Consider the following 24,032-nt stretch of genomic DNA (forward strand, 5'->3'; position numbering starts at 1 on the left):
GCAAAGGAAAAAAACGTTTTAATATGTTCTTTCTTCCATAGCAGCAAGCTTTTTCTAACAAGCTTTCTTTAGTGCAAATACTGTAGGCTTGTATTACAGTAAAATAATGAAACAACAACAACAAACACCATCAGAGATGCTTCAGAGCAGAGCTACTCCTCAATTTTCAAAAATGTACAAAGATTTTTGAGCTCATGGTCCTGCCTGGAGAGGCCTATTTAGAAGCCTTTCCAACAAGACCATTTCACCAATACTTAAAAAAAAGAAAAAAGGTGCTCGGAAAGGTAATTAAATTCCCCATAGAGCTATGGGAATCTTGCACTACTTGTTTGCCTCCAGGATATCATAGCAGACTTGACTCCACATCATTGACATATCTCAAATACAGAAGCACAAAGCTTACGATTTTCCACTATATACCAAAATACTTTATATACATCTCCCACTGCAGAAAAGACACCCTGATACCTATTCTTTATACAAAGGTGACTATTTTCTTCCTTGACATCAAGTAACCACAAACTAAAATCAATGGAATAAACTTTTAATCATACAGAGAAAATAATTTTTGAGGAACAGGGCAGGATCTTTCGTTGCATTCTCTTACAATGTAGACTTCTCGGTGACCACCGTCCCCAGAGGAATGACAATCCATCTTTAAAAACAGAATCTTTTTATACAGTTTACACAGCACAAGTCACAAATCCTTTTAGAAACAAAAAAGCATCATTAGCCTAAATTTAAAAAAAAAATAAGGAAGAAAGAGAGGGAGAGAAGAACTGAGTATTTTAATGCTATCTGTTTCTATTCGGTCTTGGTACAACACGAAGATGTAAACATTTAAAATAAATAATAAAATAAATGTCAATTTCTTCTCCCTCTCCCCTTCCCATACCCCGCTCAAAATTTGACCCAGCCCCTCCTGAACATGTCAGCACTGGAAAATTACAACCCTTTAGTGATGGATGGCCAAAACACTAGAAGCATGGGAAGATGCCAAATTAGTAGGGGGATGACTGGGCTTCCTTTTTAAAAGCAGCAGGAGGACATGGGCACACCTGGAAATGTACACACACACACACACACACACACACACACACACCCCAACCTGTCAATAAATAGTGAGATGCTGGCTTTTCAGATGAACGCCAAGAAGACCCAATGAGCAGAAAGCAGCAAGACCCCTTAAGCTTTTAAAAGAAAGTTACACACACCACATCCTATTGGTCCACAAATTCTATAAGGACTGTGGTTACCCCTCCAACCATCAAAGGAACGCAAAGGAGCACATCACAAGGTAGAGGGGAAAGAAGTTCAGAGGTGAGAGGAAATTGCAGGGGATGAGTCTTTGAAACAAACCTCGGACTGAAGGCAATGTTGCCTTGGATCTTTGAAGAAAGACCTTCTCACCTCCAAGTGTTTTTGTTTACCCATTACTTGGGGGCCTTTCATAAGGGTTGCCCTCATCTCTAAGTCTCATCCTAAAGAGGGTATATATATAAAAGTGCCTAACACAGTGCCTGGCACATAGTAGGTGCTTATTCTTTTCCTTCTTATAGGGGCCACACAGATGTCTGATCAGGAAAGGAAATCAATCCGAAAGTTAAAGGGTGAGATTGCAGGGGGCACTGTTGGTCCATCAAGGAAAGGGGAGAAAAGTTCCAATGCTTATAGAGTTTCACCCACTCTGACGCTCGGAGCCAAGTGGTAGCAGAGAGGACACTCCTTTCCCCAAAGCCTGAGAAAGAGAAGCAGCAGCCTCTGATGGCTCTTGGCTTTGAGAAGCTTGTGTGACTGGCCACCGTGGACACACCTGGCCTTTCACAAAGGCAGAACAACGATTTCTTCCTGAAAACCTCCCCAGTGAATTCCCTGCTTAGAGCTGGCTCCAGCAATTTCCCAAGCTTCACCTGGGTCCCCTCTCTTTCCTGTGCCAGCAGCTGTCCCCATCCACCCAGCCAAGAAGAGGACTGTTCCCAGAAGGGCCAGCCAGGTGGCCAAGAGGACTGCCTGTTTCACACTAGCCCGTCAAGGAGCGCCTACCCTATGCCATCCCAGAGCTGCCTGCAGCCCAGCTGGAGTGCGCACCAGCTGCCTCACGGCTGGGGACACAGGGGAAGCCCAGCAGCTCCCAGCCCAGGCACGGAGGCACCCCCACTGCAGCTGCTTCCTTAGCTGGGGCCACGGAGACGGAAGCAGCAGGCCTGGCATCTGGTGATTCTGGAGCAAGGGGGTGTGTGTGCATGAGCTTGGAGAACAAGCCAGAAGGAAGTAACTGAGGATATGCTCATGACTTAGGTGTGGATATTCAGCCTTCCCCAAATAACCTCTGGCTTTGGGGAAGCCAGACCACCACCTAGAACAAAGCCAGAGGGTCCTGAATGGGAACACAGCCTGGAGGCCTCCCAAGTCCTGTGGGGTGGCTGAGTTTTGCCTTCTGCCAGTCCCAAAGCCCGCAGCTTGAAATCTGAACTAAAGCCAAACTCTGTCTCAGGAAATGTCCAGCCTGGCCCCAAGTCACAGATTGTGATCTGCCTTAAGATCAGTGCTGTGCAAAGTGGGGCATAAGGGACTTTTAGAAATAAAACACCAGAAAGCAGCTTCATTTAAGAAATATATATATATATATATGCACAAAGAAGCAAATTGCTCCCAATCGGCCACAAATACCTCTTGAGATGACTAAGCCTTTCAGCGCTGAGTGCGCCCCAGTTTTCTCTGCCCATCTCCTGCTACTCCTGGCTGACTTCTGCTTCTTTGATTAATCTGCAGCCAGAAACCCAATTACCCAGTCTGATTAGGCATGCCCCTCCCAGAACCTCTTGGAAACCAGGAGGAATGTGGGAAATAACATTTTTTAAGTATTTCTGGACAAAATCCTTCTTCTTTTAATCTGCTCTCTCTGTGTGGCCTGTCTTTCCCCACGTCACTCCCTGTCATGGTAGGCTGTGTATTTAAGCGCATGCCATTCCATTCTGTGTGTCTGGCGCATGGTAAGCGGGTGATGGACATTAACAAGGTCCAGCACAGGAGGGCTCGGTGTGTGAAGGGAACAGGTGAGTGAAGGTGTCACCGTTCTCCCCGAGTCTAACTTTGCAATTTAAGCCCCACTGGGTTTGATTTAAATAATATTTATATAGTTTTAAGTTATCATACAATGACCTCTAGAGCTCAATCACAACAGTGAGGTCTCCCTCAGAGCACTAGACCAACAGAGGCCAGTTCTGGAAGATCAGCAGGAGCTATGCCCTGGGGAGAAAAAGGCTCAGAGAGTGGGAGGCAGGGATCTCGCTGAGCTATGCTGAGCTCTGGAGGGAGGCAGGAGGACCCCGGCCCCACCCCAACCCCACCCCATGGGAAGGGGGCAGCTCTTTTGCAGTGGGAGGCAACACATCTTATCTCCGATTTCAGCAGCTCCCAGGAGCGGCGCATAAGCCCAAAGCCATAGCAACAGCTCCCAGCCAGCTGTTCGCAGCTGGCTGACTGGACCTGAGGAGCACACTGGGATGAGGCGGGCAGTATAAAAGAGAAAGCACTTGATCCATCAGGCAGCAGATGCCCACGAGGGTAGAAAAGGCCCTGCAGCAGCCAGGGCAGAGCAAGCCAGGAGCCGGGGCTGCTGCGAGGCGAACCTCCCTCCAGCGCCTCCCTCCTCCCTCCTCTGCCTCTTCATCCACAGCAAAGGCTCCTTTGAGGCTTGGGGAGGGGCCACCTGGCAGCAATCTGGGGAGGGTCCAGGCCCACGCTCATTAAATCTCCATGGGTGGCGTCACCCTGAGAGCCAGGCAGGGGAAGGCAGAGCTGGTGGGGACTTGGAGTGATGTGTTATTCCTAGGGAGGGACGTCTCCCTGGTCTGGAGAGAAGGGTCCAGGGGCAGAATGGCGAGGCAGTAATTACAGCAGACGTCTGCTCAAGACACTGGGTGAGGGAAGCTGGCTAGAACACTCGTGTGGCTTGTTGGCACTATTCCTGGCCTGGTAATTAGGCATTTGGCAAACCCAACCTGTGCCCCGGCTGTCTCACTCACACCCTGTCTTCTGACCAAGCCGCTCCTCCAAGAGCCGTCTCCGAGGATGGGGAGGAAGGGTCCTCCAAGCCTCCCGGCGATGGCGGCATCTCCTTGAGAGCTCAGGGAGCCCTGCTGGTGGTTCTGGAGATGGTGGCGAACCGGGGAGTGTCAGGGGAGGGAAGGTTCTGTATTGCACATTGACTGTCCCCTTCTGGACAAGTCAGCCCCAGTAGAAGAGTCACCTGCTGCCCTATCTCCAGAAATGAAGAGCTTTAATATTCAGACCACCCAGATGAAATGTCATGGCAAATTTGATAAAAACCAAGACGCAGTGTAATTGACACTGGGGGAAGGAAGGGGCAAATAGAGGGAAGGTGAAACCAAAAGGCACTGAGCATGCTTGGTGGGGTGGGGAAGGACACCATCACTCCAGAGACACAGCGTAACAAAGGGACAGGAACGGTCCACGCCAGCTTCAGGCTCTTCAGAAGCCAGAGAGATGCCTGAGTCCACCAAACCAAGTTCTCCAAGGCTTTTCAAGAAACAGGATTTGCTTTGCAAGATGAACGAGGGAAGAGGTCCCATGACTTCCAAGAGATCATCCAAGTCCTCCGACGCCTCACCGCCAAATCCCACCTGGGTCTCCCCAGAGCCAGGAAGCTCTCTGGCAGGGTCCCCCTCTTGCCCTCATGGTCCTGGAGCGCTTGAAGGTGCTGGTCCCTGGGAAGGAGGCAGTGACGAGGACCCACTGGGAGCTGGGTTACAGAGCCAGCAGAGTGGGGGAGTTCAAGGAGTCTGATGACTGGTCCCCACTGCTACTGCTTCTTCGGTGAGCCTTGGAACACGACTCGGAGGGCGACGCGGGCGACTCCTGCTCCAGGACGCTGGGGTAGGTGAAGACGAGGTTCGAGGTGCCCGGAGTGATGGCAGGCGTGGAGGTCACCACGATGGGGGTGTGCAGGGGCTCCTCCCCGTAGAAGCCCCCAGCGATGCTGATGGGCTTGATGACGGAGCGCTGGGCCTTGTCCAGCCCCGCCGATGAGGACGAGGGGCTGTCCTCTTCCAGGGGCTCCTGTTTCACTACCACGGCACCTACTCCGCCAGCTACACTGCGCAGGGGCTGCAGCCCGGAGGCCGGAGGCGATCGACGCTCTTCGGGGCTGATCTTGCACACGGGCCCATGGGCCACCAGCATGAACTCCAGCTTTTCCTTCTCCTTCTGCAGCTCGGCAATCTCTTTCTGCAGGCCCGACTTCTCCTCCTCCAGCTCCTCCGTCTCCTATGGGGGAAAGACAGATGAGTAAGGGACAGTGACCTGCCAGGGACCTCCTGGAGGGAGGGCAGGGGGGCAGTTGAAATCCAGGCAAGAAAGAGAAAACCAGCAATGTCCTCAGAGACTGACCGTGAAAGCAGCCAGCTCACACACCTGGCCACAGACCCCCACTTGTTCCGAGTCACCTGGAGGCTCAAGATTCCTTTATTTCTAAAGCTCTAGATTGAGAAAGGAGGAAAGTCGGCTTGGAGCAGGGTGAAATAACCATTGCAGCTGCTATGATTGAGTGCTTACTTTGTGCCAGGCACTGTGTTCAGCATTCCAGGGCATGATCTCATTCAATCCTCTAGCAGTTTTTTGAAGCAGGCATTATCATTAACCCTTTTTGCAGATGAGGAAACAGGTTCAGAAAGGTTTAATAATTGGCCCAAAGTCACAGAGCAAGCAGGTGGGGTAGCCTAGATTTGACCAGTGTATCTGACTTCAGAGTCCATATGCGTTGATGCCAGGACGCCCCGGGCACCCCTGAGGGGGTGAGTAACAGTGAGATTTGGAGGGGGAGGGAGCACAGCAAGCAGCCTGCCTGTGGATACACACTCAACTCGAAGCTGCACGACAGTGGAGCTGTCTACACATACGCCTGGGACGGTGCCTGGCTTGTATGAAGTGCTCCGTCACTCTCGGTTGGATCATCCCAGCCCCTCTTCCCTCTTTTGCACTAATTTCTGAAGCACGTGTTTCAGGACTCACAGAACCTGGGAGAACATTCAGTTCATCTGTGCTTAACAGACGAGGAAGCTGGCAGCCTGAGCGGGCATGTGAGGATGGCAGGGTCCCGCTGCAAGGACCTCAGCCCCTTCCCTTTACACAAAGTCAGCGAAGCAGTGAATGCACGTGGAGGGAGTAGATATGGATGAAAAGGTGTGTGTCACCAGCCTCCCCCCCAACTTTTTCCCTAACACAGATTCCTGTTCAAGAACGAGATGATATGGGCCCGAGCTTCACTAAGCACAGTATAGCATATTCCGGAGTGAAAAAAAGTTTCCATCTGTCTCAAGGGTCTGATGAACGTCATGAGCTTATGAGAGGTTTCCTGTGGAGGATGTGGCTCAGGGGCCTGGGTGGCTGGGTCGGGGGTGGGGAGGCGGGGGAGTAGGGTGTGAGGCTTCTGGAGGAGGGAGGGAGGAAAGCAGAGGGGCCTCAGAGGGCGGGGCTTTTCTGGGCCTGGTGGTAAGAAGCGCCCAGCGTAGACCCAGAGGGCCTGGCTCCTTGAAAGGTTAGCAGTGAGGAGGGCTCTCCTGGGGGAGTCTCCCCGTGGAGTGCTGATCACTGATGGATCAGCCTCACCGGCATCGGAGAAACCCCACTCATCCTGCCATCTCTAACTAACACCTCCGCGGGACATTACCATAGGCTTCATGGAATTCACTCAGTACACATCCAACACCCAAGAGCGAGGGCTCCAGGATGGACAAAGGGAAGCTGAAGCAGGTGGATGGTACCCGGGAGGATTAAATAAAGTGATAGGATGTGCAATTTGTGATTTCCAAAGCCCCATCCTGGCTGGTCATTGTAAGGCCCACCAACAGAGTCTCCCTCATCTGCTCACTCTGAAAACATTCCACCCAGGAGAGTCAGTCCTGGCTTTAGGCCTCCTCCACATGGCATACGGCCCATCCTGTAACGTAGGCTCTGGAGGGAGTTACGTGACGTTGGTCATGTCAAGCTTTCGAGAGGGAAGGGCAGGGCCAAGGGCCCCCAGGTGAGGGCAATTAGGCAGCAGGGGAGAATGACTCACAAGGGCAGAATGAGGTACCGAGGCCACAGCTTCAGGCTCATAGCAGAAGTGGGGAACTCTCCTGCCCATGAAGGATGTGAGAAAACCCCAAGACAATACCGCTCAGCTGGCACATGACCCATCTCCACGAGAGCCAGAGAGCATCGAGACCCCTGCAGAGGTGAAGGAGCCCAGACAGTCAGCCATCCCCCTGCCCAAACTAGACTGCTTAAGCTAGGCTGGGTCACTCCTGCTGGCAGTAGGCATGGGGGGGTGCTGGAACCTTGGGAAGTAGCCCTGGAGCAGACACTTCTGGGCCTGCCCTGGCTCCTGGGGCCTGGTGATGCCAACACTCTCTGCCACCCCTCACCCAGGAGCCCCAGCAGGTCTGAGGGCAGGAAACACTCAGGCCCTGAGTGAGAAATGGTGTTAGGCCTGAGGAAGTTGTCCCGTTCTCTCTCTGGGCCCAGATTGGGGCCAAAGGCCAGCTCCCTCCCTCTCTCCTTTGCTTTAATCAGGGCATTGCTAACCCATGTACTCAAAGGAAGGAATGTTTCTGTCTCCACTGACTCATCTGTAGGCCACTAGTGGGCCAGGAGAGGGGTGGGAGGGCCAGGAGCTCCTGCTCCGGCCCACCCAAGTGCTCCCACCCCACACAGAGCTCCTCACCGCCTGCAGCTTCTCTGTCAGCTCTCGGCGGCGGTTCCGGCACTTAGCTGCAGCCAGCTTGTTCCTCTCCCTCCGGATTCGACGCTTCTCCTCCTCTTCAGGGGACAGCTAGAGGCCAAGGTCGAGCATCCTGATTAGGTTCAGGTAAATGGTTCACTGGCTTTTTGTTTTTTTAACTGCATTTTAAGTAGGGCAAGAAGACCTTGTGGGACTGGGGAGGAAAGCAGGAAGGCAAGAGGAGTGTGGTGGGGCACAGAGGTCCCAGAACATGCAGCTCACCGCTGTCTGGCTGCCTGGGAGAGCACTGGGAGCTGATCTCCGGAAGGAGATATCCCATGTCTGAAGGGAGAACAGGGCAAAAAGGGGTCAGGGACTCACCAGCCCAAGCATGATGGCAGATGTCAGCCCTGATTCAGTGCCAAGGCCAGAGAGGAGGAGCTGGGACTGCTTCCCCCAAAGTCCTCTTGCGTCAGCCAGGCCTGGCCCCACCCACTTAAGCAGCTTCTTCCAAACCCTGGCTAATTACTCCTCCCCATCGCCCTGCCTGCTCTGCAAACCTCATTATCCCCATTTGGTTAAGTACCTGGGCCCAGGGTAAGAACCAGCCAGGGGGGAATGTTCCGTTGCCAGAGGGAGGGCCAAGGATGCCACCCCACCACTGATTTCCTCTGCCAGCCCTTGAGTGCCAGCCACTCACAGTTCAACCTGAGCCCTCACCAGTGTGTCTGGCACAGCGCTGGGCTGGACAGGATGGCAAGAGGAGGAGGGGCCCTCGGGCACGTTAAACCCTGCTGCCCACCACATCCCTTCACTCAACAATGGAGCACTTCTATGTACAAGGCACCGCCAGAGGGGTTTGAGATTTGTCAACAAACCAAACAAAAATGCTCCGTGAGCTTACAATCCAGCTCCTTACACTGAGGCCGGTTAGGGGCCTCTGACTGCTCCACTAAGCAGGGCAGACATTCTGTTTACATAGAGCCCACCACAGCTGGGACCCCAACGCTCCTCGCAGGTGGAGGAGACATGAGGAGATGGCTGTGGGCCAAGACAGAAAGGAATTCAAATTCAAAAGGAAAGACCATCCCATTCAGTTATCAGACATTAACAGTACACCTCCTTTGTGCCAAGTGCTGTGCTGGGGGCTTAGAAGATTCAAGGGGAATAAGACCTGGGTCCTGCCCTCAATGGACACACAGGAAAAAAGCCAAAGCCACTTTTGGAGAGGGCGAGAGAAGCTGCCCCATCGAGAGAAGCTGCCTTGACTGCGGGCCACCCTGTGAGGGCGGGAGCCACTTCCCTGGCTGGACCCCGATCAGAGTCCCCAGGACACTCCCTGTAGCCCTGCTGCTGTGATGTCCTGAACAGCAAAGCAGGGAAGAGCATCCAAGATGGCAATCCCATCCCTGTCCACACTGATGTGACCCCATGGCCCCAAGGTGCCAGAGCCCACATCTAATTCTCCAAACCCTGGCATGAAAAACGTGCCCACTGACTGCTCAGACTTGAAGTCTCTCCAAGGCGTCAGACCATTTGAGTACAAAGAAGCTCATCATGCCTTCTAGATTTTCAAATCCTCCTCCAATAGTCAAGGCGTGTGGCCCAGAGGGAGGCAGGAAGCTGGCAAGCTGGGGAGACCTCCAGGGCCTCCTGGTACCTCAGGGCTTTGCCCCCCAGGGCTTCAGCTGAGCTGTACTCCTGCCCATCTGCGTCTGCCTTGGGGACCTCCTTTACTCCTTGGGGACCTCCTTTACTCCAAGGACGTCCTCATCATGAAGAACAAGGCCCAGTTTCCCTCTCTTAACAGCTCCTCCCTCACTGTGTCTCTCACCCCTGCAGCAGCCTCCAGGTGGGGTGCACCGACCCCATCCAGCTTGTGACATCCCTGTTAGTCTTCAGGTTCCTTCCAAAGACCTGGTCGTAGAGTCCCAAATTTGAGTCCTAGCTCCCCGTCCCTCCTCAAGCCCGTCCTGAGTTCCAGCCTCTGAAACCCTCCGTCTCCCTGGGAGGGCCAAAGGCTCCACATCCTCTCTTCTGAGAGACACCAGGCAGACTGGGAGCAACAGTCAGATACAGCATGTCTGTGGCCTTGGACAAGTCACTGAACCTCAGATTCTCCATTTGTAAAATGGATTAATAGGACCTGCCCTGCCTTCTACAAAGTTTCTGTGATGATCAGGTAAGACACAGTATGAGAGCCTTCTCTAAACTAGAAAGTGCCAGAAAGAAGACGATGCAGTTCAGAGGACTCCTCTCTGATGCTTTTTCTGAAAGAGTCCACGTTGACTGGAGCCCCAGAGTCCACAGACTCAGGCACCCTGCTCTGTGTGGGGATCAGCTGCCCGACTGCTGTCGTGAGGCCACTTGGCCGAGGCCCTGAATACCTGCTGCTCCTAAACCTGTCAACCTGAGCCCAACAGAATTACCAGGAGAGCCTGATGGCCCTGCTGCAGTCCTGGCTTCAGGACGTGAGGCCCAGCTAGCCCCTCTCACCTCCCACTGACGCGAGGCAGAAAAGGCAGAGAGGTGGTTGTGGTCTATCTTGGCCTCCCCTTACCCCTTGGCAGCTTCTGGACAACTTTTGGCCTCCCCATTGGCCTAGAAGTCTTTCTCCTATTTGGTGAGGTGTCGGGCAACTTGTGGGAGCTGTCAGCATAGGAAGTATTCAGGGGCAGTGACATCCACATGGGTACAGCTTGAGTGTGTCAGCACCACCACGTACCCACCCACAAGCCGCACACACACCCCCCTCCTTGCCTTCTCAGTCACCGGCACTGGCCTCAGAGGCAGCCTCCGGCAGGAGGAGGGCAGTGAGGCAGCAGGCTGGCTCCTGGTAACAGGCTCCTCCCCCTGGGGGAGGTCGGGAAGGCGGAAGTGAGCTTCAGAGAAAAGACCGGAGGCCTTAGGACCCAAAGAGCCAAGGTTCTAGGATGTTCCGCCCAGGCTTCCTCCAAGCTGCCGGATGATCGTCTGAACTCCTAACTGACGTGGGACAAAATGCTCCTGGTTCTCTCCCTCCGTCTCAAAAAAAGGAAGGAAATTCTCCAGACAGATTGTCTTAGGGCACACCTAGGTGTTGTGGTGGGAAACCCACAGGGTCAAGGTCAGTAAGGCGGACTCAAGCCCTGGCTCTGCTACTAACTCGCTGTGTGACCTGGACAGGGCCCTCTTCTTGCTGGGCCTCAGTTTGCTCGTCTGTAAAACGGGTGCAGACGGAAAATTAGAAAAGCTCTATCTTTGCTGCTCTATCTTTGCTTGCTCTCTCTACACTGTATCTCTTCCAGATACAGACTTCTAAATTTGGCGTAAGTTAGGCCCAGAAAAGAAGGAAGAGTGTTCAGCACATCTTGCTTTGTTGTCCCGCTATCCCAAAAGAGTCTCTCACAAGCCTGGCTCTCACTCAGGGGTCACCTACACACAGGGAGAATGCAGCCCACCAGTGACCATAAAGTTAGGCACCTTGGACTCTGTGAAGGAGGCCTATTTATAAAGGACATGATGGTCACTGCTACTGCAATCATTACAACTACAATTATGCTCAGCAACGGTGAGGGGAATACTGGCCGCTTGCTGTATCTGCGACAGTGTCTGTTACACACACTTCCCCATGTCGCCCTGCACTGGGGCCTGCTGTTAACACAACCAGCACAGAGTGGATACAAGGCCCAGCTTTGTTCTCAGAGGAATAGGGCTCCCACGAAAACTTCCAGCTCCTCGGAGCAGCAATCCTTGTGATTCTAGGTATCCTGGGGACTACTGGCACTGGACCCACGATTACCCACTGGGACCATGTTTGAAAGGTCCTTGCGCTGGAACATTGTGGGTCAGGGGATCCCAGAGTGGAGATGGACTGTGGGTAAAATGGGGAGGGTTCCAACGCAGTAACTGGAGCACTTCTCCATCTGAGAAACGGATTCCTTTGCTAAAGTATTTCCCCTTCCCTGGCTCATGGTGGCATGGAGCTGTAGAAAGAGCACTGTACAGGGAGTCCAGGGCACTGCATTCTAGTCCAGACTTCCCTATTCACTTGCTGAGTGGCCCCAGGTAGGTGTGTCTGGGCCTTGGTTGTGTTATCTGTGAAGGGGGACAGGTGGGGCTCTTTGAAGGCTCATTCCCTCCTTTCTGGAATTACGCGTGATTCCGGTTTCTCTGTTTGGCACCGGGTGGCCCACCGCCGCCCTGGCTCACTGTTGATACAGACAATGGGCCTTTTGAATATTGGGTAGATGCTGCCTAAAGAACAGAGGCCCCACCACTTTCTGGCATCCCTCCCTGCCAGGCTGACTCCTTCTCAAAGCTGAGCCCCTTGAGGGAAAAAAAGGCTGATGTTTGGCCTCCTACCCTCACCCCCAGTCAGCTAAAGTAGCTAAGCAGAGTCCTCAGACCCCAGAGTCACTGAGCTTCTGGAACGTGCATTCCAGGCACTTGAGATGGGCTCCTGCTTTGAGTTGGAGGCCTGGGACACCAAGGCAGAAGGGCAAGGACTGTGGGCAGTACCAGCCTTGAGCATGACCCTCTAGGTCTGCTGGGTGTGTTGTCTACACCAGATACCAGGAGAGGGTTAAGGGCTAAGAGCTCCCAGCCAGGGCTCACGGCTGCTTGTTCCATGGCCTCTCTGCCAAGGGTGAGAGGATACCACTATCGGCAGGTCCTGACAGTCCTTCCCATTGACACCCTACCACTTACAACATGCTCTCCAATACGTGATCTCTTTCGAGCAGCAACAAGTCCTGGCTGGCCTCCCATTATCCCCATTGTGCAACCAAGGAAACTGAGACTCAGATCAAGGGACATGGGTGAGATCCAGGCCTGACTCTCGGGTCTCCAGCTCTGCCCCCAATGATGAGGGTCATGTGCTCCTCGTCCCTGGCTCCCTCTTCTCCCCAGGGCTCCCAGAACATCAACCCTGCTCCCCACCAGTGTGCAGAAAAACGCTCTGTGTTATGAGGCCCTGAAAGCCACCAACGTGGCTCCTTTACGCTGGTCTGAGCCATACCTGTTCATCTCTCCTCCTGCGGCCCACGGTGGTGCCAATGGTCTTGATCACGCCAGGTCTCGGGAGGGCCATGTGCCCAGGGACAGAAGCCAGGCCTGGCAGGGGGCTGTAGGGGTGCGAGCGAGGATACGGGTTGGACATAGAGGTGATCACCGTGGGCTGCACCATCCACTGCAGGTCCTGGCTGGTCGTGATGGCGTTAATGGTGGGGATGAAGGCGCTGCCTGAGCCAGGCATATCTACCCGGAATTTCTGAAATGAGGAGAAAAATGCGATTGAGCCAATAAATACTGAGCGGAACAGGATAAGCAGAGCCAGGAGGCAAAAACCAGCAGAAAGTAGGATCAGTGCTTGGGGGGCAAGCTCAGGACACCGGGTGGGCTTCCCTGGACAAGTTCCAGGCAGGTCCTGCACATCCGAGAATGAGGGGGATCTTAACTGTTTCTGGGGCCTCAGGTCGGATCCACTTCCTGAATGGGGTCCTGGGAGCCCCAGGTGGCTCAGGAGGATGTGGTCATATCCCAGTGACTTCTAGGACAGATGTGGTCCCTAGCTGTTCACACTCAGCAGGCCCTCTCTGCAGCCCTCCAGGCCAGCTACGCCCACATCTGCAGGAGGGCACCCACCTAGGCATCCCGAGCCTCTGAGTCACCTGCCAATTATTCCCCAGGTACCAGCTCAGGACACCTTGAGGAGATCCGCACGCCAACAGCTTTGGAGCAACAAAGATCACCAGGAAGCTTATTATGCCCACTTTTGTCATATTCCAAACAGGTTCAGGATGGGGCTGTGACCCTGTCAGGGTGAGACCAGGTCCGTGAAAAGGTGTCCTCCAACCCATGAGTCTGGAAAGCGGTAGTGTTTGCGGCTAGACTTCCCCTTGCTGTCCTTGCCCCTCCTCCTCGCCCTTCACCCCCATCTTGCCGGGGGCGGACACCCCGCCTCTCTCTCTACCTCTCTGCATAGCTCTCTCCGTGTTCACAGATGCGTCTGTGGGAAGCTTTGGTGCTGCTGGCTCAGAGTTTTCCCTCCGTCTCTTCATTTACGCCCAGACCACATTGCAGAGCTCTCTGGAACATGCCACAGGAAGCATTCCATTTAAAATATGGGATGGTGACAGAGGACAAAAGCTAAAACGTGCTGTGCTCCTCAGCAGCTGAGCTGGACCCTTCTTCAGGGCAGCTACTAGAAAGCGAGAGGAGGAGGGAGACAGGAAGGACCCCCCACTTCCAGCTTTGCAGGGGAAAGCTCCCCTAACGGAATCCTCCTCCTCAGACGATTCCCATTTCCACAGAAAAGTTCTGCAAATCCTTTCTCCCCTAACCTGGCAGGTGAAGCGATGACAACCATCGTAACTCACGCTACTGAGCACTGACTAATGACAGGCCCCGTACCGGTGCTTCACCCGGATGATCTCATCAGTTCTCCCTCTGAGCTAAGAACCACCATTATCAGCACTTCAGAGGCAGAAATTTAGGCTTAGAGAGATTAAGTAACTTATCCAAGCCCACACTGCTAATAAGCAGTGGGGTCAGGATTCAAATCCAGTTCAGCCTGACAAAGAGGCCGGAGCTTTCAAGCACCGTGCTACACAACCTTCTGGAGCATTGCTTCTTTCTTCCCCAAAATCCAGCCCCCCGAGTGCTGGTATCCACACCCACTTCCCCAGACAGAGCATCAGGTCATCCCTGCCAAGGGTCCCTACAGACCTTCCCTCTCGCCCAGTAGGCCCCATCGGTCTGTTTGACTCCAAATGAAATCCTGCTGTCATTAGCATGGATGTGGCAGCATCCCCCCTCTTCTGGCTCAATCAGACCAACCAGGATTCGAAGTATCAGTGGCAATGGCAGCTGCCACCATCACTGTCTTTGCCCCCATGACAGCAGCTGGGTTCCTGTGTGTAAATAAAGTGAAGCTGACTTAGGGAGCTGGGGACCCTTCCTTGCTCCCTCCCCTGCCAGCTGTCTGCCTCCAGTCTGGGTGGTGGAATGTGGCTGCCTCGCCTCCCGACTGCCCAGGGCCCCAGGCCAAGGGCATTCAGTGAAGAGAATGACCCAGAGCAATGGATTCTGGGATTCCATAAGGAATGCTAGCCAGTGCAGTGGATTCTGGGATTCCATGAGGAGAGCTACCCAGCGCGATGGATTCTGAGTTGCACCTCTGAAGGCAAAGACAACTGGACTTTTTATCAGGAGCTGACAGAAAAGCAGCAGGTGTGCATGGGTGTGCCTGTGTGAAGGAGGGAAGGGTGCAGTGAACAAGGAAAGATCCAAGTGAGAAATGATCTTCAGGGAGAAAAAACAGACAACCAGGGATGGGTTGTGAGGAGGCAGAGTACTGAGAACATGTGGGTGCGGCTGGGTACCTGCAGAAGCACTAAGGCCCAGACGGCTTATTCTCTTGGGCTGCTGGATGGGAGGAGTGGGGGGCCTGGGTTTGAGGCCTGGCTCAGCCACTAAGTGCTTTGCCCTTGACAAATCACTGGAGACTCGGTTTCTCCATCCGTAAAGGGGAATACTAACACCAAACTCAACGCATTGTCCTGAGGATTAAATAAGTAGCTACTTGTAATCATAGGCTATAGAAGCACACACGTGGTTCTCAACCCTGGCTGCACATCAGAATATGCTGAAGAGCTTTTTAAAAACACCAACGTCGGAGCTAGCCTCACCATTAGAGTTCTAAAATAACTGGTTTGGGGTGGGGTTCTGATAAGGTGTTTTTAAAAAATGCCTGAGGAGACTCTAATGCGCAGCCAGGGTTGAGACACGCTGCTCCAAACCAGTGGAAGGTGGCATCGTTATCATCACCATCACCACCACTATCACACATCATTATTGTGTCTGCACACTCTGCACGGGGTGGCTCTGGGGAGAACTGGCAGCTTCCCACTCCTGGGAAGCACCCAACATTTTTATTCTGTTTCTCTCCCCAAGTCAGGTTCTGGATTTGAAAAGCAGGCGAGGCATTCTGTGTGATGGTTTAATGTGACCCTCCACCTCTGTGGGGAACTGTCGGCTTTCCCTTCAGGAAAGCACCCAAGAAATTCACTCCTCATTCCCACAAACAAAAAGGCATCCATTTCAGGCTAGGGGAAGCCAGCAAAAAACCTGAAGCAAAGTCTGGAGATTAAGACCCCTTAGGAACAAGCAGATGACTCTCATCCCTTCTGGGGCCCTCCAGTCCACTGGCTCTGTGATGGCAGGTCTACAGAATGTGCTCCCCGGCCACCAGCCAGATTCCTCGCAGCAATGGCTGGGTCTAGACAAAACAAGACAGCAATAAAAACAAGGCAGTAGGTAATGACTGCCTCTAAATGCATGTACAACTTGTTTCAGAGGGAGGTAAAGCCATCTGGGTAACACTCTGGCTCTAAACTGCAAGGAAAACAATGTCCCATCACCAGAGGGAACTGGGGCTCTGATAAAGGAGGCTTTTGTCTCCCAGAGGAGCCTGAGACACACACAAAAGTTTAAGTGCGATCTGGCAGATGTGTGTTGTCTCAACTCAGAAGGTATTATTCAGAAAGTGACAGTGGGTAGGAGAGGAGGTGAAGTTAGGAGTTTGTGGTCCCAGACGTTAGCCCGGCATTCTTCTATGCCAACAGACCCAAGAATCAGTCAAATGTCATGTTGGGGATAAATCATGATCCTCTACAAATGGATCAACACAGAACAGAACCCAAGAGAGGGTTTCCCAGCTGCGGGCATTAGGGGAGTTGGATGCCTGCTGCAGCCCAGGTGTGTGCTGCAAGCAGGGGACAGAGGAGGTAACCCAGGACCTCACTTGACTCCCCAGGGCTCTCCAGCCCCCATGGAAGCTCCTCCTCCAGGGACAGTATCGAAGATGTTGGATGGCTGTGTGGGATTCCAGCCTGGCAGAGCCTCCAAATACTTTATTTAACTGTGTCATCCTGTTGACTTCTGGGTGGGCAAGAATGCCTATAAAAGGACAAACTGGCCCCCACCGACCTCCTAGAGCAGAGTTTGGCAAACTTTTGCTGTAAAAGGCAAGATAGTAAATATTTTAGGTTTTGTGGGCCATACAGTCTCTGTCGCAACCACTCAACTCTGCCATTGTGGCATGAAAGCAGCCACAGACAATATATAAATAAATAGGCGTGCCTGTGTCTCATTAAACCTTATTTACAAAAATACTTGGGCCATAGTTTGGCAACTCTTGTCCTAGAGGATCACTCTCATCTCCTATGCTCAGGTTGGGGGAAAAAGAATAAAGATAGGAAACGAGAAAGCAAAAATCAGAACTGTTCCTCTAACCCAGGGGTCAAGGGAGGGACTCTGGCTCATCACTTGAATCTCCAGACCCGAAAGCCTAAGTTCGAGCCCCTACAAGCCTTGCAGTCGGTCTTTGAGCCTCAGAACCTCCTTTATCCTGCAGCACCCTGTGTGTGCGGCCTCTTCCCACTGCCTCCCACTGCCTCCTCCCAAAGACAGCTCAGAACAGCACCCTAGGGCCACCCAACTTTATCAGGTCAGAGAGGGCCCTGCAGCCTAGCAGTTGCTGATTTGGGAAGATGACCATTCTGAACTCTGCAGCAGGGCCTTGGATTCATAAATGAGGCTCACAACCATGGCCTTTTATAGAAAGTAGGGTTTGGGTTGCCATTTCCTGCAGACATGGATGGGGCAGGGCTTATCCCAGAAACTGCTGAGCTGGGCAGAGATGGCATTTGAGATGGAAGTCAGGGTTCGTCTTCTTGGCCCATCCCCTTGGCTAGGCATTTCTCCAAGAGATTGATTCTCCACTGGGCCACCAAGCACTCAAGCCATGAACCCCATGAATACCCGTGACCGGCCTCAGCAGGCAGGTAGGTCTCATTGTGCATGTCTGGGAAGGGACTCCGTTCTTTCTCTTAAGAATCCCCCTTTTAGATGCCCATCATGGAAAAAGGAAAATCCCAACATCCCAGGATACTGGCTCAGGGAAAGAGAAGAGGGTAAGGGCAAATGTTGCCTCCTATGCCCCAAAATACCCCTGCTGAGGTCGAGTTTGACTCAAATGCTCTATATTTATACCGAACTCAGGATATTCTCCAAAGTCTTCTACATGGATTTCAACCAGTCCTCACAGATTCTGCACTGGACATCACTTTGACCTCTGACCTTTCATTCCCATCTGAGGAAAGCCACTTATGCCACAATGGAAATGGTTGCTAATAAGTCATGATTTCTCCAAATTTTACAGGATACAAACATTGCCTCTGGTGACTTGCCTCCTATTACCTTCTTCTCTTTCCCAGGTTCATTTGAAAGAACCACACTATCCTCCGTCACCTAACTGCCAGGGTGAAGAACAGCAGGGAAGAAAAGAAAAAGCAAGGAAAAGAAGAAAGTGGCAGATGTGGAGTTTCCTCCCAGGGCCCTTTTAGCCAGAAACTCCACTCCAAAGCATTAGGGAACTCACTCCACCATTCTGTGGACCACTTCTGTACCCCACCAACCATCAGACAGCTCTGCACTTGATGGGAAGGGCATGCCATCTCATCTTCCCTACAACTACAGCAGGGGAGTGTGGCCAAGTCAGGGCTGAGACGGTGCTGGGCCGGAGAACTCTTACATCTTCCCTCTCCGGCCCAGTGAGTCCAAGAGGGTTGGAGTTACCAAGTGGGGTTTGGAACAGATAGATCTGCCTCAATCAGGGCAGCTGCCGTCATCCTGAAATGTTGTGGCCACCAAAAGATACCACATACAACATGGATGAGACAGACCCACAAAGTAATGACACTATTTTTTTTTCTTTCTTTCCACAAATAGACCAGAAGTTAGCTTCCTGAATTCTCAAAAGCAGTATCGTTTTTCCTGTTTAACAGAGGAAAAAAATCTAAGGTATAGATGGCAAAGCCGCCTGCTTTGCTGAGCCTCATCTTGGTGACTGCCCTCCCAGGCCGACCCCTGAGACTGAGACTAACAGGACTTGGGGTCACACTCTGCTTTGGACCCAGTCGGATCACCCAGACCTTATGTGTCAGACGTGGCTCCTTATGTGCTGATCTTTTGACAATTTCCAAATATCAAATTCACCTTCAAAGGACAAAGATTTGTTAGCAGGGAGGATTTCAAAGGAATTTGCTGAAGGCAATTCCAAAAGACGGGTGTTGTAAAACCTTTCTGAGTCTGACTAATAGGCACAGCATTCAAATAAGTATTTAGTCTCCTCGAGGAACAATTATGAAGGAGACAACAGTGATTTGGATGTATGATTTCTGGGGGGGTTTGGATTAAGATAGAAAAGAAAAACAATGAGGCCACTAACTTGACAGTCACCTTGAATCATAAGGTGGGCAGAAATAAAGTAATGGAAATGCACTCAGGGATTTGGACAGGAAAATTCAACTGCTACTCAGACAATACATGATGGCTATTTCATCCCTTTCACTATGATGAAACAGTGATGCTGACTTCCACCATCAAGAATCAGTGGAACAAATTCCCGGGATAACCTTCTGTTCGATCCTAATCTACAACATCTGTAAGATCAAAGCAAAAGCAAAAAAAAAAAAAGCACCAGACCCTTGAATATAACCTCCCACCTTCCCACCAATTCTGAAGACCACCCCCCGCCCAGCACACACACAATTCCCAGTGTCCTAATACAAACACATCAAGAAAACAAGCCTTGAGAATTTGAAGACATTGTGCTGGCAGCCTAATGAACAGACGGACATCATAATAGGGAAAGAAAAAAAAGCACTCCTTTTTCAAGCAGGTTTTATTTAGAACAAAACAAAATTTTAAAAGAAACTGCATTTTATAGTCAAGCAGTTCCTAGCTAGCCACTGTTAAATATATGGCAGTTATTTGTCCTGAATTAAAAAGAAAAAAATCCCAAGAATTCCGAAAACTCACCAAGTTAACAGTCTGGGGCTGGAAAAATACATTTCCCAGAGAGTTCTTCTAAGAATGTCCCATAGGGGGCACTAGAGAGATATGATTGGGGCTGACTTGGGAATCACAGTCATTTCTGGTAAAAGTTCTTTGATGTGAGGAATGTCCCAGCCTGGTACAGTTGGCAAAAGTTCACTCTGGGGAATTTTGTCTGTGTGTGTGTGTGTGTGTGTGTGTGTGTGTGTGTGTGTGTGCGCGTGTGCGCGCGCGCGCGCGTCTTGGGAAAGGGTGGTTGCTGAAGAGGAGGGCTAGTTTGGAATTCCTTAATTCCAAAAAGGAACTGTCCCCATTGATTTATTTTCACAAGTTATCTGAGGAACAAATGGCAGCCTTGGAAAAGTTCTGGGTCTTGTTTTTGTTTTGTTTTTTCATTAAAAGAGGGCCCAGCTGATGAAAACAAGTTATGAAATGACCTGTGTTTGTGTAACTGGCTGGATTGCGTAATGCTCAGGGCCTGAAACCGTAATAGTCGAGCAGCCAGGCAGGGCATCTATCTGGGAGGTATTTTCCTAGGAAAGTTAGGAGACAGAGAAAACAACAACAACAACAACAAGAAACAGCCAGAAGGGGGAAGCGTGTGCAACGATTACTGACAAAACAGAATCACCAAAGACCAACCTTTGAGATTAAAACTATAACTGGAACAGGAAATATTTCTCATGCTTCAAGTTCCTGCCGTACACAAGAACAGAGGTTTTCACAAAGAATTATCTGCTCCTCCTCACCCCAAGTCACTGGAACTCATGGCCATGTGTGAGGATCAAGCTTTATGAAGCGAGAGAGGGGAGGAAAGTACTGGGTTGAGTAAATAGCAACAAACTTATCAGGAATATTGGACCCTATAAACAAAGAGATCAGGAAAAAATCATATCCACTTGCCCAAGGAAAAACCAGTGAATTCTCTTCCACTGATTGGTCCATTGAGACGCCACAAAGGAGGAAGGCCCATCGCTAACTGCCCAGAAAGTCGCCCCGTGAAGGAAGCTGAGAGAAATAAAGTGATTACGGGTTTTATCTCATATGTAATAAAGTTACCTTGAGCCCAGGATCGGGTGGGGTCACAGCAAAGACTTGTGAAGTAACAAAAGCCTCTCAAGTCGGTGCTTAGGACCGCAGACCAGCTTTGCTCAAAGTTGGAGAGATGATGGAAAAAACCACCCCCTCCGCCAGGAGTGGACAGGCTGAGAAACTTGTCTAAAGTGGTGTGACTTTGCCAATCCCTCCGGTTTGGAAGCTGCCTGGCTGAACGGGCAGGCATATATGCGAGAGCCCCGTGCACTGGTTATTACTAATCGCAAAATCCTCATGTGTTACAGCAGGCTAGGAATGAGCCAACAGCTGCTTTCTGCTTCGGTAAAGAGGCCCCATTACACTCTGCTGGACTCGAGTTCTCGTCCTTCTTCCTAGCACTGGTTTCCTGTCTGATTTTCTTCCAAAACAGGGAATTGCCTCCGCTCACATCCTGGGCTCAAAGCCCTAGTGACACAGATTATTCAATCGGGGCACTGATGTCCGGTCTGACTTCCCATCCAGGCCCCCGGGTCTGAGCAAAGCCAGGCCGCAAGACTGTAATATTTCAATGATGACTGCCACAGAAACGGCAATGAAAGGAACAGACAAGAAATCAAACGATCCCTTCCTGATTCCGGGAGGAAGGGAGGGACATTTGGGGGTTGTTGAATTGGAGAGTGAGGGAATGGGTATAAATGACTCCAACCCTTTGCCTAATGGTATTTGGATTCAATACAAACCACCAATGGGGCTGGAAAGCAAACAAAACCAAACACTTTTAGGGACAAGATTTGAAACTCATCCCGTTGGTGCTCATTACGGGGTGCACTGACTGCACCCTCAATGCACACACGAGGCTCTCTAGAGTGCGTGCTTACGGGGACACCAGAGGAAGTAGAGGAAAGACACAGAGAAGCCATTTAGGGGACTCACCAGGTATGGGGAATTACTTTGGAACAAGGTATCCCTCTTCAAATCCCAAAGAGAGCTGTGTTTCCATTTTATGCTCCAGCAGAGTCCACACCTCCCTGGAAGCCCACCCCAGCCCTTCCTGGCTGGCTGGTTTCTAGAGGCCAAGGCCACGGCCTTACCAGAGCAATTCGTGCTGCAGCCAACTTGGCTGGACACTCAGCAGATCCTGACTGAGGAGGGCTTCAGATTGTAGTGGCCCTGTGTGTTAAGCCAGCTCCCTCACAGACCTGGGGGGGACCTGCTGCAGAGGGCAGACACCCCACCAGCACCACCACCCCACCAGCACCACCACCCCACCAGCACTTTTCTGGAATTTATAGACACACAGATCGCATGCACAACCCCTCCAGTGCAAACCAGTTCGGCTGCTTTAGAAACAAGTTGTTTTTCTGCTTCCAGAACCGCCCAGGAGGTCCCTTTCTCCCACTTCTCTCTGCAGGCGTCCTTGCTTCAGGTACCCTGTACACTGAAGGCGCCCCTTCTGGTGTTAGTGCAGGCTCCTGGTCCGACCCTCACAGGAGATGTACGGGCGCAGGGCACACAGGCGCCGCCCGAGCCAATCAAGGCTGACCTCCTCCTTCCTGACCTTCGCACCTGATTCCCAGAGCGGCAACCCTCGCCCTCACTCCGGATTACTTGAAGGAGCCCAACCATGTTTCCGAGTCCTCAGCCTCTTTCAGAAATTAACTAAGACTGACGGAGAATGGGGGAAGAGAAGGAGAGAGCTTTCCCACAGGAATAGGGTCCCTGGATGTCGGGAAGAGCCAGTGGATGCAAAGATTTTTTTGCCTACCAGGGAGAGAGAGGGGAAGGGGGGCGGGATTCCTGGGAGAGAAGGTAACAGGCTCCTGGGAAGGTGGCCTGTAATTCCTGGAGCTTGTCTGGATGAGATGTAGTGTGAAGGAAAGGGTTTGTTGGCTCTTCGAGCCCACTCCCCGCTCCAGTTTAAAAAAAAAAAAAAAAAGTGGTGGCGTGGGGGTAAGAGGGGTAGGCAGGACAAGACGAAAATCCAGACTTTACAACAGTGGCACGTAGGAATTTTCTCGCCAAATCAAGAAAGGGAAAAGAAAGCAAAAGAGGCAGTGGCGGCGAGAGGAGGGCGGGGGTCCGCCAGCGCCGCCAGGTGCATTCGGGCCCCGAACCTACCTGCTGGCCGCCGCCGCCGCTGGAGTAGGACTCGGCGTGCGCAGGAGAACCGCTGCTGCCACGGGAAGAGGTGTCAAAGTTCCCGGGATAATCCTGGTACATGATCCGCGGTGGGGGCCCGAGAGGAAACAGGGTGTTTTTCTTCCCCCGCCCTCGCCGCGGCCGCGCACCGGCTGCTGCGCGCTCGCTCCCTGCCGGCCGCGCCTCGGGCTCTAGTCTTCGCTCCCGGGCTCTTTCCCCTCGGCGGCGACCGCGGACGGACCGGGAGGCGACGACACCCCGGGAACAGTGCCGCCCGAGTGCCTCGCACTGCACTTCTTTCCTGCTCTACGAGCACCGCGGGACCAGTTGTCCACCCAGTCCCTCCCTCTAAAAAGTCGGCGCGTCCCTCAGTCCCTCCCCTGCGCGCGCCCTCCCGCCCCCGCGCGCAGCCGGAGCCCAGCCGGGACCTCCGGCCCAAGCAAAAGCTGGAAATTAAAAAAAGAATAGGACCCTGGAAATTAAAAAAAGAATAGGACCCTGGCAATTTTCCCTGCCAGATCTGGGGGCCCTCGATTTCAGTCAGGACAAAAAAGGCGAAAAGAAAGGCTGCCCGCTTGGAGAAACTTCTATTTCCTCCTTTTAGAAAGGGAGCTGAGAATAAACTTCCTGTGGCCGACTCGCCGCCGGAGTTTCGGAGCGGCTCGGACACTTGTCTAAGAGAAGAGGGCAGCCTGCGCCCGTCCCGCGGCCCGTGGGGTTCAAGCTGAGCCGGCGCTGAGAGGGACGCGGCCCCGCTCCCCGTGCCGTGGCTCCGGCGCCCGGACCTGCACCCCTTCCCCGGCGCCCGCTCCCGGACGGGCCAGTCTCGCCCGTCCGCGCCTCTCTCCCCCTCTCTCTGTCCCCGCCGAGCGCCGCTCGCTTGCTCGCTGGTTCGCTCGGAGCCCCTGCGCTCAGCCCGAGATGAGTCACTACAATGGCACGAGTTCAACTCCACACTCTTTATTCTCCAGCCCCCACCATGTGGATTCACTCACGTCAACCCCAAGACTCCACCTTGCAGGGAGGAGCGCGCGGGGAGGCGGGGGGAGGAGGAGGAGGAGAAAGAGGCGCGGGAGGAGGCGGGCATAGAGCTCCTCTCCCTGCCCCGGCTCCTGGCCGCGCTGACGCCAGCCGCACACTCCGCGCGAGGAAGGAAGGCGGTGGCGGGGGTGGGAGCCGACCGCTGGCGCGGTTTGGGGGAGCCAAGGCAGCCCTGGCCCTTCCACACCCCCGCCCACCCCCCGGGCCCAGC

General features: G+C 52.7%; 1 protein-coding gene across 2 annotated transcripts; it reads right to left on the minus strand.

The window, feature by feature from the left end:
- FOSL2 (FOS like 2, AP-1 transcription factor subunit) lies at positions 1-23,255 on the minus strand. 2 transcript variants are annotated; one of them, XM_058551527.1, is made up of 4 exons: positions 22,760-23,255; positions 12,726-12,977; positions 7,730-7,837; positions 1-5,289 (listed from the first exon to the last, which is right to left on the minus strand). In XM_058551527.1, the coding sequence occupies exons 1-4, from the start codon at positions 22,859-22,861 to the stop codon at positions 4,771-4,773; spliced, it is 981 nt and encodes a 326-aa protein (XP_058407510.1). In that variant the 5' UTR covers positions 22,862-23,255; the 3' UTR covers positions 1-4,770. The 2 variants fall into 2 exon arrangements, with proteins under 2 accessions (XP_058407510.1, XP_058407511.1); XM_058551528.1 differs by lacking the exon at positions 22,760-23,255 and adding an exon at positions 20,666-20,763.
- Positions 23,256-24,032: the final 777 nt, after the last annotated feature.

Source organism: Diceros bicornis, chromosome 12, assembly GCF_020826845.1.
Source record: "Diceros bicornis minor isolate mBicDic1 chromosome 12, mDicBic1.mat.cur, whole genome shotgun sequence".
NCBI classification, from domain to species: domain Eukaryota; kingdom Metazoa; phylum Chordata; class Mammalia; order Perissodactyla; family Rhinocerotidae; genus Diceros; species Diceros bicornis.